This window comes from Poeciliopsis prolifica, unplaced genomic scaffold (genome assembly GCF_027474105.1).
Source record: "Poeciliopsis prolifica strain line A6 unplaced genomic scaffold, Auburn_PproV2 SCAFFOLD002, whole genome shotgun sequence".
Taxonomy (NCBI): domain Eukaryota; kingdom Metazoa; phylum Chordata; class Actinopteri; order Cyprinodontiformes; family Poeciliidae; genus Poeciliopsis; species Poeciliopsis prolifica.
In genome coordinates, this window is record NW_026562377.1 from 12,082,452 (window position 1) to 12,099,601 (window position 17,150).

A 17,150-nucleotide genomic window follows, 5' to 3' on the forward strand; every position below is an offset into this window, starting at 1 on the left:
TCCCTTTCTCCAATTTACTTTTTTATATGTATATATGTCTGAATAAAATGAACATTGTTACTTTATTCTATGAACTACTGACATGTCTCCGGCATTCTAAGAAAAAAGTTTGTATTTATTTGCAGAAAATGAGAAATGGTCAAAATAAAAAAAAAAAATGGAGTGTGCTTTCAGACATCAAATAATGCAAGGAAAGCAAGTTAATGTTCATTTAGAACAATAATACTAATATTTCAACTCAGGAAGAGTTCAGAAATCAATATTTGGTTAAATAACCAAGAGATTTTCAATGGGGTTCAGTGCAGTGGTCACTTAATTTTTTTCAGAATTGTATATATTGATTGATTGATATATATCAGAGCAATTAAAAGAGAAATCCAAAGTCCATCAAACGATATAAGTTAGCTTTTTGGACCTAAAAACCAAGCGCCAAAATTTTATTTTCAATGATGTCTACTGAAATGATGTGGGTAATGTTTCCAACATGTATCAAAGCCAGCTCTTCTCTCCTTTTTGTATTTGCTTGATATCTTACGTTTCTTGGGAAAATCCCTTCTGTTATTAATGATAAATAATGTAAATGTCCTGACCAATCTTTGTCCACTTGGTGGACACTGGAGGATGTTTTTGGAGCTTCATAAGACCTGCTCTGATGGTGAACACCACATTCATTTATCTGGCCGGCTCAGTTTCTGCCTCTGCTGTGATGTCAACCATCAGGATGTTAACAGAGGAGAACAACAAAGCTGGTGACACAGACAAGGAGGCAAACAAATGCTAACACCACCTCTTTTGCCATAAAATGCCCATTCCTGCGACTTATTGCCTCTTTTCCAAGACTTATTCAAAGTTTTTGTTTTCTACTGACCCGCCACTCCCCCATGCCAAAAGATTCTCGGTCCGTATGATTAGGTGGTGGGAATAAAATAAAATGAAACAAAATAAGGCCTTTCTTTTCCTTCCGAAAGACTAGAAATGGTGCTTTGTGTGCATCCGCTGTTGTGGCACATTTGACAGGTCTAGCTCGGCTGCTTTTGTGCAGACAGAATAAAGGCGATTGACAGAAAACACAAACTGAGCCACTGTGCTGTTGTGAGCTGGCTATTAGTCAACGTGATGGCCTTTGCAGATGCTAATGGCTTATGGTGCATCCAGGTCCAGCCTCCTCCACACAGAGCGTGGCTATCTGGTGGCACAAAGACCCTTTGCTGGAGGTTGACTTCTCCCCCTGCGCTTTTCATCGCTGCTACAAAAGTCATTAGGCTACAAAAAGTCATTTCTAAGAATCAGGGGGATACAATAGAAGCGCACAATGAAACAATTTCATAAGAAGCAGCTATGCTCATGGTTAAGGCCCCAGGTGATAAAGATGAGGCTTGTGAAGCCCCTCTGAGTAATGTGGAGCTGTGGTAACAGCCAGGCTCTTGTGAAAGCAGAGATGATGCCCGGGAGTGTCGGACCTCTGGACTCCCAACTTATTAATCAGCCAGACCCTCAGCTGCGTGCCTCAGGCTGCAGCGTGCCTTCAGTCTGCTCTGGGACCAGATAACACCTTGAAGACTTACATACTGGGAGGGTTTTACCCAGACCTGGAGTAGAGGCCTCAGCTCATCAGCACACAGTTCACTGAGTCCTGCAGCAGCAGCAACGGCAGCAGGAGGATTGCAGCATCCTCTACTGCAGGGCTGAGAGCAAACACACCAAAGATCATTCCCTGTGTCTATTTTTTAAATACCTTTTCACTCATTGTCCAATCAGTAATTTATTTCTGTGAAATCAAGATTTAAAACATTGAAAAAGTAAATGTGCCGTCAACCTCTATCCTACAACTTGCCATCTCTTGGGACAGTCGAAATGTGACAAAATGAATCGTGTCTAAAAAGTTTGTAATCTATACCTGTTTTGTATCATGTATATATAATAACCTAATCATCTTGGGATGCCTGTGATCTGTTTAGCTCTGTGGCTAAATAAGGCTTAGCTGTACTTGTCAGGACGTCGGCGTTTCCATATACAGTAATATATATACATATACAGTTCAGACAGAGCATCTGCATGGTGCAGCATGAGATAAAGCCCTTTAAGGCTACTGTCATAAAATCAATGCAAACTGCTTTGCTTATATGCTTGTTGATGCATATTTGACGCATACCAAAAATTGTAATGGATTTTGCTGACCTTGCACAACAAGCTCTACTAACAAGTACTTCATTACTACTGCATCAATAATTTATTACATCACTGAAAAAGTTCCTCAGTCAGCTGGATCAGTATGTGTATGAGCAGAATACTTACATAAATGATGAATACATGTTCTCCTGCAAAAATAAATAAAGAACTTAAATTTTTTTTTGTACAAAACATTTCAAACAGTTGGTGCACAAGAAAACTGTAAAAGACAAACGCAAGCAATAGAAATACACAAAACATACAAGTGAAGTAATTTTTTTTAAAGTTGAAAAAGTTAAGAGTTCAGAGTCAAAATGACAACATAAAAAAATGAAATTTATTTATTGACGTCAATTTTATTTTCATTGAAACACAAATTAAATAAATAAAGCACATCTATAAGGGGGTACACCATGCACACATTACTTTCTACAACATAAAACATGTCCAGCTTCTTAGCTTTCTGTTGCGCAGGTGTCTCACTCTGGATCCTGATGCTGTACATGATAGAGGCTCCCCGACTGCCCACTCACTCTGTCTGTGCAGGAAGCACGGTCTGGATATTTATGTACATGTACCCATATACACATCTGAGTGAATGAAGGAGTGAAGGAATATGGGTAAAGTATTCTCACTCCTCCATTCAGGCAAATACAGAAAGAAGAGAGTAAGATGTTGGTGATGTGAAGATTCTTAAAGGTTCAAATGAAGAAGGTGCAAAAAGATGAGAATCTGGGGAGCAAGTGGAACAGTGAGTCCTGAACAGTGACTGGAACGAAAGGAAGATTTTCTATCATTTTGCCATCTTAGAAATTATTCATACACAAAGGCAATTTTAAGTACAACTTCTGTTTTGCATACATCTAGACCCCCTGCAAATGCCTGACAAAAGATGAGAAACCTGGTGCGAATTCAAATAACCCCTGGAAGAAAACCCAGTCTATTTGTAAATGAGCCCACCAAATCAAACAGTATTGAGAATTGGATCAGCTTTTCTAACTGGCTCCAGAGGCAGAAAACTAACTGAAAACTAACTAATCAAATTTAACTGCACAGGTGTTGAATGGGCATTTTTAAAACCTCAATGACAACTATTTCACTTTTTAAAAGTCATTTTATAATTCGTTTCCTCTATTTAGCGTTTCAATAAGAGAGTTACATTTGGGACATGTATGAAGTTAAAATAAAAATGCTTGAGAAGTTTGTTGTGCACTTTTGGATGGATGAGACAGACGTCTTAATGAGTAAAATAAAAATAGATCGAGCTTTATGAGATGCAGACGCTTATGAGTGGAGAGTGTTGGTGAGTGGAGGGCTGGACACTCAGATGAGATCAAGTGCTGTTAATCCTAAGTGCAACTACTCAATATTTTAGAAGATAACTGGATATAATTTTTGGATGAGACAAAAATGCCAAAATATCAAGAAGAGCACAGGATATGTCAACACTCCTCAGGTATGGGGCACAAGTGCTTAGCTTTGCATTTGTCCTTCAGTCTCAGTACGGTTGGGTTGCTGTGCTCCTCTGGTGTCAAAGCAGCAAGAGAGATTAGAAATAAAGGGAAAAGAAAAGGAACTGTTCTTCATTTCATATCCATCGCTCCATCACTGGGTAAGAGTCACCAGTGGTAAAACCAGGAAGCTGTGGAGATAGTGCAGAAAGGGGCGATGGCGGTAATTTACAGATGTGTTGTCTTTGTTCAGTGCAATAATCTGTAGGAATAGAAGAAAAAACAGTAAACTGACTTGTCAGGATGAAAATAAACACATCAACACCTTTCCTGACACTTTGCATTTAATTGAAAATGTCATCTTAGAGAGAAATACCTGGATCCGTTACTTTTCCTTGTGAAGAGCTTCTATGAAAGTTTCAAGTTTCTCCTGAATCTCTCGGACTTTCTCTGCAAAGGTAAAAAAAAATGGCTTCAATTTCAAAATCAAACTTAAAATAGTTCAGCATGAAAATAAAGAAATAATCAAAGGAAAAGACGACTGTGCACAATGTTGCTGAAAAACAAACAAAAAACAATTTTGCTGAACAAATAAGACATCAGGAAAGATTTGAAAAGATTTTAATGTATTCCTTGAGTTTTTAATTTATAGTCGAGTTAAGAATTAAGTTTTGCTATAATAACAAATTAATTCAGAAATCATCATTAATATAAATATTATGGATTTATATACAAATACATATTACCTATAAATCAATGTGTGTATTTCACTTTCTTTTTTTAGCCAATACATTCTGTATTTTTTGTACATTATAATAAACATTAAATTGCGCAAAATATTATATTTATTAATGATTACTTGATGTACAATCTTTGATACTGAAATATTTTCTTTTTAGTAACACTAAGATTAGACTTGATGCATATCAATTTATCCTCTTTTCCAAGATGATTAGCAATATTTATTTCTGGGTGTTAAGTCTTGGGTGATGAAAGAGACACAAAAGTAATTAAACATAAATAACTCCAGGATGTGTAGATATTTCTAATATATAATATCTAAATCCAGAATTTTTCCTTTGACGTTTATTTCCAGATTAAAAAAAAAAAAATCCCCCATATTTTCACACAAAAAAAACCAAACAGCTTTCTTTGACAGTGACAGCCAAACCTCAAGGCAGACCTACTTTACACATTTGATGATGAAGACTTATGAACCCACATCAAAGCTCTCACACTCTCCTTTTTATGGCAAGTACCTCCTGGGCATATTGCTAATGGACGGAAGGCGACACCTTAACATCATTTCAGAGGAGAATGGAAGGAGTGAAACCAGGGAGAAAAAAAAATCCTTCACTTTTTTAATATAACTACTATTGTCCATAGAGCATAATACGAGCAATCCTTTCACCAAACATGTAGCGTCACGCGAGATGTGCGAGTCGTCTAAAGCAGTCTTAATCACTGATTAAACAGTGGCTGAAGGAAGTCTGTGGGCCAATGGAAGGAGGGAAAAAAAAAAAAAGCGAAACCGTAGTTCGCAATGCCAGCTGCACCTCCAGGGCCTGGCTGACTCTCCAGCTTCCCCGTCACCCTCGCTAATCTGTCTGTATCTCCTCCAAGCACAAACTCAAACACTGGCTTTGAAGAACAAACCAGCACCGCTCCATCTTGATCAATCAGCAGCAATAGATACACAGCAGAACTATTGTCAGTTCTGAAAGTTACACAGCTAAGAGTAGCTTTCAGGAACATAAATCAAAATGGTTTAACTGAGAGCCCAAACCATCTATAATGTCAGCGTGGAGGTGATAATCCGATGTTCCTTACAGGGAAACTGAATATCATACTCGGCTTCTGTGAAGCCCTCCTTTGATAGGCGCACCAAGGTATCTTTTTCTTGATGGATGGATGTTTGAAGAGAGAAAGCCACCCCGCCACCTGCCTCCTACAAAACTGGCATAAGAACAAGAGACGTGGTGGAGAGAACACAAGAACCGGTCCAAACCGAGTCAGAAACGCTGGCTGTTGTCCTACAAACCTGGGAGAGCTGCACAGTCATGCCACTTCCACCTCCTCTCACCCTCCAACATGTTCCCGACTGGCAGGTGGCAGAAAAAAAATTTCCCAGCCTTTGATACTCTTATAACGCACTCAGACAAAATGGCAGGGTGTAAGGAAGGGATTACTACACCTTATGGAGGCATTAAAGGGGCCTGTGGAGGGGGAACGCCGACAAGTCGCACCAGCAGGTGTGCAGCTGAATGAAACATAAACCTGTGGTACAGCACTGCGACAAGCAGCCCACCGCAGGGCCCGACTCAACACAGCAAACAGATTAGGCGACGAGCGCAGACCACAGGGCAACATGACTCAATCCAGGACCAATAAGAACAGGATTACAGACATCTGCCTGACCTGGAGGGAAGAGCTGCGAGGCATTGGGGGTATCAGGGTGGATGGTGAGAGGGAAGGAGGGTACCGACTGTCAAATCATGAAAACATGGGAAATCCCCTGGCTCAGGCTTCAAAGTTTGTTATTGACTTTAGATGTGGATGTTGATGAAGTGACTCGGCTTGGATTTCAAATATAGAACGCTCAAAACTGGTCGGCCATTCATGATCCTTCGAATGGAGGGCATACACTGAGTTTAGAGTTAAAAAGTGAGAAAAACACAACTTGGACAGGCTGTAGAGTTACAAAGGAGGATCTTTCAGGAAATTCGAGGTGCATCACCAATCCAATCTTGTCATACACAACAATTTTCTTAATGTTCTATCACATAACGTTCTACCACATTAGTTTTTCCCCTAAAGTTTCAGAAAAACCAAAATGTTTTCTATTGAGTCATCCTAACATGTACAGAGGTAATCACAATCAGCTGATTGTTAGCTTGCTTGGCCCTGAAAAATGAGTGGCTGGGCGGGAGCTTAAGGAAAACGGCCACAAAATTCTGACTTCTGTTCATTGTTTTGTGCGCTATAGTTACATTAGATGCAACTGAGAAAAGCAGAAACAGAACAAAGTATTACTTTTGCCTATTTCAACCCTAAATCCACCAGGAGTTGGCTCACTCTATTTGGGGATCCACATTTGGAGTCCAACTGACCACCATGATGAGTCGTGGTATACAGGTTTTACCTTTGTGTCACAACACCTTGCAGAACAACACTTGTTACAAAAATTATCTCAATTTATCTTAGACTACATGTACTCTAGACTGTAATCACAATTCATATCTTATTTATGAATCGTCATGCCTTTCTTCTTATATTTATTGTTTATGAATGTATGCATTTATTAATTAAATAAAAATACTGTTAACAGTTTCGTACAGGTTGTTGCCCCCAGCAGCTCTCAGGAGCCTGGAGGTTGCAGCCAAATATGAAGTTATTTCTGCAAGAATAAAAACCAAAAGAATGATACTTCTTTCCCCCTAACACCATCTGTTTGCAACTAAAAGACTGAAGCATGATAAAAAAAAAGAGGCCATAAAAGACCTTTCTTTTCATCATCCTGTGGAAGTGAAACAAAACAACAACAAAAAAATCAGTGGTCAGAATCACCGCTGCCTGTTTCTCACTGTGCAAAAAGGGAGTAGCGGTTTAAGACTCCATTTAGGCTCCTGTTTACTTAAGAGATGAGCCCCAAAACAGTCATTCAGCCGCTCACCCCTTTATCTGGTCATGAATATTCCCATAATCCTCAACCCTCAATCCCAGAGGCCCTTTCTTTCAGATGGTTGGGTGTGTGTGAGAGAGAGTTGCAAAGGGTAGAGGAAAAAAAAGTGGGAAGCCTTTCCCCAAATCCTTTCTTTAAAGGCCTTTCCTCTGCTGATCTCCACATGAAATGATATCTCATTCACTGCCCCATAAGTCTGCAGCGGCCAGAGCGCTGGCAGACGGAGCGCTGAGCCAAAGAGCATTTAATTGACCAGTAATTAGACAACGCAGTCCTGCTGGACAAGTGACCAACACAGAATAAGGAAAAAAATGTGAGAAAAGAAAAAAAGAGAGAGAGGGAGGTCTGCAAACTAATCCTTTTTAACTAAAGATGGACAATCTTCCTCACAAGATGTGCAAAGAATTGAAGACAAAGAAGTTGTTGAGAAGAAAGCAGTAATTCGCAGGACAAGGAGCAATTTCTTGTCCAAACCTGTCATGATTCGCAAAGAAACTTTTTATATCCCATCACTGCCAAGGTCAAACTAAACCACCACTGAAACTGGATCTTTTAATGTAACAAACAGAAAAGCTTTTCCCCCAGCGTGCTGCTTGATTCTTTACTAAATCTGGATCATCGTGCCATAAAATGTAAGCCACAGGAGAGGTGGATGCAGGGAAAGTGAGTCTGTCAGCAGCCTGAATGCCATGTCAGTGGCAGAGCAATGAATCAGCCCCAGCACTCAGGGGTCTTATCTAGAAAACAGATGCCTGGGAGTGACGGGTCCGACCCAGGGAGAGGGACGCATAGGTCTGTATGGGTCAGCGCCTGGGGTCAGTCAAAGGTCGGACCAAAGGAAAACAGCAACATTTATGGTGAAAAAAAAAAGTTTTTTTTCAAGAAGAACCAGATGATTTAACTGGTTGTACTGACCAACATTGTTTATAGCTCCGAAGTGTTAGATGGCAAAACTTTAGTTTGGATTGAGGATGGTGGTGGTCAGAGGGTCATCTGGATGTAGCTGAACTCTGTCCAGTTTTAAGGAATTGTCTTAAATCAAACATGTGTAGGAGACACCCAGACAGACTGGTTTTCTGTTTTTGGAAGGTGATTGAAGGTGCAGAGGTCAACTTGTGTCTCAAAGTCGACGCTACAGAAGGTCTGGGCTCTGAAGTTGTCCCTCTTGAGTCCCAGATGATCCTGGTAATAATCCACTTTTATTACTCAGAGGAACTCCTCTTTTCTTTGTACAAGAATGTAAAAAAAAATTAATTGATGATCTTGTGCAAAACATCGACATGCAACCAGGAACATATGCTGGGAAACTCATCCAGAAATCTGGATGAGTTTGCCTTCTGATTGCTCCTCATCGTTTGTCTTTCCTACACTTGACCTTCCTGTTTCCCTCTGCAGGAGCGGAGAATGCTTCAATATTTCTTAGATGGTTTTATTCCAATTTCACCAACTTAGTCGTCACCTTTTAATGGCTTGTCATATAAAATACAAGTGAAGAGAGAAAAAAGAAACAAGGGTCTGTCTGGGGAATAAAGGAGAAGAGAGATGATGGAAACGATGGAAAGAGAAGCTTTGGTAAATTCCAGCAGGTGGCCAGTCAGCACTCTGATGATGGAGTGATAAATAGAAGGAAAATCTTAACTTGGTAAAGAAGTTCAAAATTGTTTTTTTCTATCACAAAAGTAACATGAGGAGAATGTGGTTAACAAACACAAATATAACTAAAAGCTCTTTCATGCTTTTTTTGGGACATACTCTGCCCAGTAGGTAGTCACCGTGCAATTGGAAGGTTGTGGGTTTGATTCCAGCTTTTCATTGACACATGTTGAAGTGCCCCTGGGAAAGACACTTAATCCCAAGCTGCCTCTTGATCTGTGTATAAACATGTGCGCAGTAGTGAGTGTGAATGGGTGTAAAGTGCTTTGAGTGGTCAGGACGAGAAGAAAAGTGCTCTTTAAATTCAGCATATTTGCTATAGAAGCATGTTAAAAAGTGAAAGACAATGTAACTGATCAATTTTAAAAAATGTTTACTTCTGTTATAAAGAAACAAAAACTGTATTAGGTCAGATATACCTCAGAGTGATCCAGGTTGAGTAGAACACAGTAATGTGTAAAAGCAACGGTTTAATAATAAACTAATAAAGACTCAATAAATGAGCCTGGAGTGCTTGCCTGCAAAAATTGCAAACAATATTTTGCAATTTTTAGTTGTAAACACTTTTGTGGCACCCGCTAAGTTTCAATTTGGCGGTTTTGGTCCACGTGACAAAAGGTCAGAGTAAACGTTAACACTCTCTGCTTCCATCTATCCTGCTCTCAGGAAGATGTTAACCACATCATACGTTAAGATCATACGTCACCCCTAAAGCCGGGGCAGAACAGAGGAGCACTTCTCCTTGAGCCCTCACTAATCACTGTGAAGGAAGCTGCTCAAAGGAGGCAGCGCAGGGGGAGGAGATGAAAGGAGACAAAGTGAGCGTGAGGCTGAGAGGGCATTCCGCTGAGCAAGCCCAGACAACCACAACTTTATTGTGTCCTGCTTCCACACCAGCAAATGGAGAAAGTTGCTGCATGCACAGACAAGCCAAGCACTTCACACATTATTTCCATTTTTTTTTTGAAGGAACCTCTGTTGACACCTCTTGTTCCCTAACCCTCAGATAACCCCGCTTCACATAAGCTCAAATCCATGATTCTCCACAAATTGTTGCATTCATCAGTTCCCACAAGCCTCCAGTGAAGATTGTAGGGATTATGGTGAGAGGTTGTGCAGTGGCCAGGTGTTCTTCTGAATCAACTCTTGTGAGTTGTGCCAAAAACCCAACTGTGATACTAATTTTTGAGCTGTGAAAATGCAAGCAGCATAAAAGCCTTAATTTAAACTGCTAAAGTGATTGTACTTTATAGTGATTCAGATGCAAATATATTAAAATGTGAAAATAGTTAAAAAAATTGATTAGTCACTCTGTCCTACTTGAATCAACCTTAATGCTAATTGAGATATTTATACCCAGCTTCAAACTGACTTAGGAGGTACAGCAGCATCAACAGCATATTGTTCATATGCCCGAAAAATTTGCACCGAGAGCATTTGTATTTCATCTGAAAATACAAATGCTTTCCCATGTTCTTCTTTTATGCATTTCCAGAGCTGCAAAAATCAAAAACAAAATTTTCCAGACTGCATAGAAATCCTGAATTTAAAAGATCACAGGATGAAATAATATCTGGTTGATCAGCTTTCATCCAGTAATAAATGTCAGAGATAGCTCTGAGATATATTATTGAAAGCTATTGCACCAGGTTATGCAGTATATCTCTTCTGATTTTTCTGTTGATGCTATTATTGTTTAGTCTTAAATCATCTCCTCTAGTTACTCTAGTGATTGTGTCACAAGAATCACAAGCTCAATATTTAAGACACATGAGAGAAAACAATAAAAATAAAGAAATTGAGAAGAAAATGGGTTGTTTTTGCTCACATACAGTCAAATTTAGGTGATTGGTAAGTAACATGTTAGGAAGTTCATAAGCAAAGTGAATGGAGGCAAAAGGTCAAAATGAAGACTTAATATAGTGGAAATGACAATACCTGCAAGTCATGTTATCTACCAGTAATACTTTGCGCTCTGTCACATCAGGCACAGTAAAAGTCAGTGAAACCACACAAACACACAAAGGACAGTTTCCAAATTTGGGCAAAGGAAGCTGCAGCAGTAATTTCTGCTCTGGTTTTGTACATCACACCTGGGCTTTGCTCCAGAGGCGCCGCTGTGCCATGCAGTCCGTCTGGCACACGCTGACCGTCTCACACACACACACACACACCTCTCTGCAGCGTACACTGTTCTTCATTCATTAAAGGGCACCTTCACACTCCCTCAGTGACGCACGCACCTGACCTCTATTTGTAACCTGAGCGGTGTCGAGGCTGTCTGTGAGCAGGCAAACAGAGCTTAACAGGAGCCTGCCCCCGGGAGAATATTTCTGCCTTTGTTAAGTGTGTTTATCCTTTCCCCTCTGTCTCATATCTCTCCTTCTTTCTCCGTCTTTGCTCCCTCCTTTTTTCTTACAGAAAGAGAAGTCAGGTGATGGCATCTTCTCTGATATCCTATTCTTTCTGCCTAATTCTGTCAAGAGACGAAAAAGAATAAGAGTTGCTGAAATAATGAAGGAGAATGTGGGAAGATAGCGTGAGTTTAAAAAAAAAAAGAAAAAGAAAAAAGGACACCTGGATTAAGTAACCCTTTGTGTTAACCTGCTGACCTGTGGGGGTGAAGCCACAGTTTGAGCTCCAGGCAAAGTGACCTGCTGTCTTTAAACAAAGAGATAAGCAACATTTCTGAGGAAAGATGATTTCATAATGTCAGAAAAACAGTTGCTTCCCAAACAGAGAAAGTCTCCTTTCCCGAAGAGCTGAGCTCATCTCAGGTGTGGTTTTAAGTCCCGTCAAGGGCTCTTAACCCCAGATCTGAATAAACACCAAAAAAACCACTGCTGTGGTTAATCTGGTAGCAGATCCAATGTCTGCGAGCAGCTGACAATAAAACACTGACATTAGAGAGTAGACAAGCCATGTGATGCAAATTTAAACCAGATGTAGTTTGGTAAAATTATGAACTTTTTTTTTATATTCCTTTTCATTTTAAATCTTAAAGAGTAATAAAAAAAAAGCAGTTGTCAAAAATAAAATTTATATGCTACCCATAAAGTACTCATACCACATTTTGTGATGGAGTGCATTTGTGTGGACATGTCTTTTGGGTTTCATCCCTACCAGCTGTAACATCTACAATTGTTCTTCCTGAAACAGCTAAAGGTCAGTCAAATTGAATGGAGAGTCACTCTTAATGATTCTGTTGTAGATTTGATGAATGTTTCAGATCTTCCTCCCGGTCGGTAAACACAATCTGAAGTCTTTCGAAGTACCAATCAGGTTTATATAAGGACAGACCTGTCAATAGCATCATTTGTCAATTTTGATATGATACCCGGTTCTATCAGAAGAAAAGTATGCCATTGCATTTCTTAAAACACAATCTAATATTCATCAGATTTGCGGAGTGCACAACTAATAGCTGTCTTTCCAATGGACTCTTCCAACCCAGCTGATGCTTTAGGTGGATAGTCATGACTTGGTAGGTTTCAGATTTCTTACTGCTTTAATTTTCTCTCAAATCTTGTTCTCAAATTAAACCTGGACTTACATCGAGAATAAATGACACACTAACAGACTCCTTTAGTAATTAGGCCACTTGTGAAAGGAATTAGTAGCTCTTAATTTGTTAACGATTTTCAAATCCTTGATTTTGATTGTCACATGTCAGAGCTGTTGTGAGGGACTGTGAGCAAGTACAGAGTTTGTGCTAAGGTGTGTTTTCATCTCATAAGGTTCCGTGACAGAATCAAACCAAATTCCCACATCTATCAGACACGGGAGGCTTTGGTGGAGGGAAGTGGGAAAGCCACGCCTGTTTGGAAAAGTTTGGGATCGGCTTGTCTTTTAGGGTTTACAAGGCCAGGCAGGTTTAGGGGGTTTTACACACAGTGTGGCACAGACACATGACTGTGTGTGCTTGTTCTCTCTTTCTACTCAACTCCCTCCACAGGAAAAACAATGATGATATAAATACTAGAGTCTGTCTATATTATTTGCACACAACTTTATGAAGCTGGAGAACAACTTGTGTTATTTTGGTTGTGTCATATTTTCTGAAATATGTTATGAGCTGATTTATAAACATATGAGTTGAGTTATAAAAAGGCTAACCGTGTTACTTTGGAACTACAACAGTTCCACCTGAAAACATGGCAGCCAGAGAAAGACATGAAATGTGTGTAAATACAGCATTTGTCATTTGATAGATCTTTAAAACTAAATGAAGACATGACCGTTTTAGGATTACATTGCCAAAACATAATAGCTTTCTTAACCCATCACTCCTAATTTCTCGTGTATAAGAAGTAACAATTTTAAGATTTCTATTTTTATTTAGGCTTTAAAATATTAACTTCAATAATGACATACATTTTTATGTAACTATTTTGATGTAGCCAACATGAAACAATATTTACTTTGAGTTGAAACACAACGAGGATCTCATTCATCACACAACTATTAAAATGGCAACATTTCACCCGTTTTCTGAAAACAGTTAACCACATTTAAAGCAGTAAGTACCATCAGTGATACTGTTAAGATACAAATAACTACTTCATATAATATGCAGCAATTAAAGCCTCCAACTATAAAGCAGAAACTCACCTTCACATGTAATAAGCATGTTCATCACAGACATGTGAAGGTATTTTTAGTTTTAATTCTACCCACTAGTTTGATATTTAAAAAATGTGCCTAATTTGAGAATATAGTAGCATATCAGAGTTCAACCAAGAACCTGAAAGCACATTGAAGCAAACCCTCTTTAAAAAGCAACTGTATATTTGAACCTGACTGCACTGTCAGCTGTTACTAAGCCAGGAGTTATCTGAAACCCTACTGCCCCCTTCTGACCACTGAAAGAACTTCATTTTTTAAAATAAAAATCGGGCCTCAAGAGTAAATCTTGCTCCTTTTACATCCTCAGCATGTTAAAGATCTGCAGAGGTTTGACACTCAGTCTTTTATTTGATTTAGGTGTGTTGGAACAAGGATGCATCTAAAAATTGTTATCAGTGCTTTAAATGCTACAGAAGCGGTAAACTCAAATGTAAAAAAGAAAACAAAATTATAAAAAGGAAAGCAGGAATATTCCATTTTAACTGAAGTGTTTACTGTGTGGTTTTTATCTTACTGAGATCCTCAGCCAGCTGGACTCTGCGGCCAGTGATGAGTTGAGTCTTTTTCTCCAAGTCTTCTCCAAAGTCATCCAAGACCTCTTTGACATTTTTCTCCAACCGCCGCACTGCAAACAACCAACAGACCTCACATAAAACCAATTCTAATTTAGACTTTTTAGGGGTGTTCCTTTTTAAGGACATTTTATTAATTACAAAAAAAGGGGACAGGATGTGTTTATTTGAACATTTTGAGTCCAAAATCAATATTATTACTAAAAGGAAAGAGTTTCAAGCTGCAGGCCTGATCTGACTGCATACTTTTCCTTTTTATAATGTATGTATGTACAATGTAAATTTGTTCCGATGAATATAAAGCACTTCAATAGAAATAAACTACAACTTCCAAATAGTAAAAAACAAGACACCGTGTTTCTAGAAAATATCCAACACAAATAGATAAATTGCTGCACATCAGGTTTGTTCCGCTTTAAACCTTTTCTGATGTTGCTTATAAAACATCCTCACCCTCAGTATTGGTAAGCTGCTGCCGGAGTGTGTTAGCGGTGATGACCAACATCCTCTGGATCCTCCAAAACAACACCACATCATTGCACTCCAGCTGAGATGAAAACGTATAAAAACACATGGATGTATTAAAGGTGTGAGCATGCAAAACAAAGGCAGTTATGATATAATTCACTATCCCTACTGACCTCAGAGTCAACAAAGTGTCTCTGGTAGTAGTAGAAACCTCTCTTGCAGAGGTTGCAGTGAGTCAGTGCTTTCTGCAAGAAGTGTCTGCGATAAAGCTGATGCCACGTGTCTTTGATCTGAACAGGTAGGAAGTATTCCAGAAGTTATAAAAATATGCTATTTACATAGCATATTGAAATATGCTATTTAGATCATTTGTCTTTGATCGCACCAGCACTGGGTCCACTTCTACGCCCCGTGCCTCCAGGTTCTTCCTCACTGTGGTGACCTCATCACTGGCCAGGTAAGCAGTGTGGTCATCATGCAGCTTCAGCACGCGATCCAACTCATTTTTTGTTTCATTACGAATGTGCTGCAAGACCAGAGATCATTTCATCATGACGCTGAAACTCATTTAGAAACAGACAAAGGAATTGTGAAACTCTGGATCTGGACATTATAGGGTCTATTGCAACTTTTCATCTTTCCAGCATCACATCTGTTTATAACAACTCATTGTTCTTACCTGTTCTGGTGTCCGGTTCAACCAATTTAGCCACCTCTCTTTCCAGTCAGGACCCACCATGTCTCTGATCACAGATTCATCTTAAAGAGGAATAGCAAACAAAATATGAAGAGACATGAAAAAAAAAATTAATGCTTGTTACAAAAACTCTTTAAAATCTTCAAAATTATATCTTCTTCCCAGTCAGCAAACACACTGACTGGGCTTGCTGACCTAGTTGTTGTTCTAGGTGAACAACAACTAGTGTTGTACTAGTTTAGACTGTGAAGATGCTTCATCATCTAATATAAATAACCGATCATCTATAAAAATGCTTCTACAATAAATATATGGAATAGCTGTTTATTATTCACCATCAGTGAATCCAATATTTTTTTCTTATACAAGTTAGAAAAACAACATTATTTTAATTGGACATTGTTGAAAAATATTAAACGTCTCCAAATATTAATGATTTGTATGTTTCGATGTATGAAGGAGGTGCGCTGCAGCATAGATACTGCTGTTCAATAATCAGGAGGAGTGAACTCTATAGATCTCCAGTGATGCAGGAGGAGACAGATATATTCTAGTACAGTACAGTAAGTAAACTAATCCTATGTAAAGGCAATAATCATTTAAAACATGAATAAATTATACAGAACAGTTCTGTGACTTAAAAGTATGTGGAAATTATAAGTTGTTCTGTAGTTTCAGTTTCTTGCAGTACGAGGTTCAGGAAGCACTGACGGTTCTAAACTGAATTATGTGTGACCTTCCACAATCTGTACAGATCTCTAAAACAGTGGTTCTGACAGAAGGACGTTGCAGCTAACATACTGTCTTTGAGGCGTGATTCCAGCGTTTCCTCCATGAACTGAATGGCAGCATCCCACTGAGGTTTGTCGGTGATGGATCGGTCTTCTAAGGCATTGTGCTGGATCACCCTCTGACACACAACAAAAAAGAAATATAAATACATTAAAAAATGGGACAAAAGCTACAAATGTGATGTTGAGGTAGTAAAACATTATGCTAAGATGTTTATTTTATGGAAAACGTCATAATGTCAACACTTGTAATTTTTACACTTGATGTATGGCTGTGTAATTGCTCTGTAAAAATAATAAAAGTGTAAGTTCTGAAAAAAAATGGGATGAAAGTATTACAGTTTAAATATACATTTAGTGCAATATGTGGCCTTAGTCAGAATAGATCAAAGCTATAAAGACCAGCTTTCTTTTAACAGATGCCGATTATCAGTAAAGAGTTTGATTTGAGAAGTTAAATCGAGAAGCGTGGGAGTCTCTGCATTGCTGCACCCTGGATGAGTTGACTTTCTGTGTTTACCAGACTGTCCATGGCTCTCTCATTCCACTTGTGCCTCTTGATGCTCTCGTCCTTCACTGCCTCCTTCAGCTTGTCAAATATGTCGTCCTGGTCTTTGCCTTTGTATTCAGCCATAAAGCGAGCAAACTCCTCCTGCAAAGTCTCCCAGGCAACCTGAAGGGGGGAGATTTGGCAAAGAAGATGGAAGAAAAGACTGGGTCTGTCTTCAACCAATATATTTAATGTTTCCTACAAAGTGCCAAAAGCATTAGCTAAGCAGTAGTAATTAAAGAAACAGGAGGGAAGATTTGGAATTAAGACATAGGAAATTAAATGATCAATCGCTAACAATTGAAGATACTTAATTTTTCCTCTGATCAGCAATTGACTGATGACAATCAAAAGTAAATGCATCAACCAACAGTAGGGCTATATTAGAACATCTCATGATGGGATAATATTGGTAAATATTGCGATGATTATATGATTTGTAAAATATGCTCATTTTCTTTTTTCCTCTGCTTCTCATCTGTGTCTTAAAA

The 17,150-nt window shown here is 38.9% G+C and overlaps 1 protein-coding gene across 5 annotated transcripts in view; it reads right to left on the minus strand.

Moving 5' to 3' along the window:
• Nucleotides 1-2,484: 2,484 nt before the first annotated feature.
• The window catches only part of opa1 (OPA1 mitochondrial dynamin like GTPase), a 30,484-nt gene continuing 15,818 nt past the window's right edge, over nucleotides 2,485-17,150 (minus strand). For all 5 annotated transcript variants that reach the window (XM_055046029.1, XM_055046021.1, XM_055046011.1 and 2 more), the window contains 9 exons: nucleotides 16,630-16,782; nucleotides 16,120-16,228; nucleotides 15,301-15,380; nucleotides 15,007-15,147; nucleotides 14,795-14,911; nucleotides 14,607-14,700; nucleotides 14,096-14,206; nucleotides 3,997-4,070; nucleotides 2,485-3,882 (listed from right to left, as the gene is read on the minus strand). In XM_055046029.1, coding sequence (XP_054902004.1) covers nucleotides 4,006-4,070; nucleotides 14,096-14,206; nucleotides 14,607-14,700; nucleotides 14,795-14,911; nucleotides 15,007-15,147; nucleotides 15,301-15,380; nucleotides 16,120-16,228; nucleotides 16,630-16,782 — 870 coding nt within the window. In that variant the 3' untranslated portion in view covers nucleotides 2,485-3,882; nucleotides 3,997-4,005. The remainder of the gene's footprint in view (nucleotides 3,883-3,996; nucleotides 4,071-14,095; nucleotides 14,207-14,606; nucleotides 14,701-14,794; nucleotides 14,912-15,006; nucleotides 15,148-15,300; nucleotides 15,381-16,119; nucleotides 16,229-16,629; nucleotides 16,783-17,150) is intronic.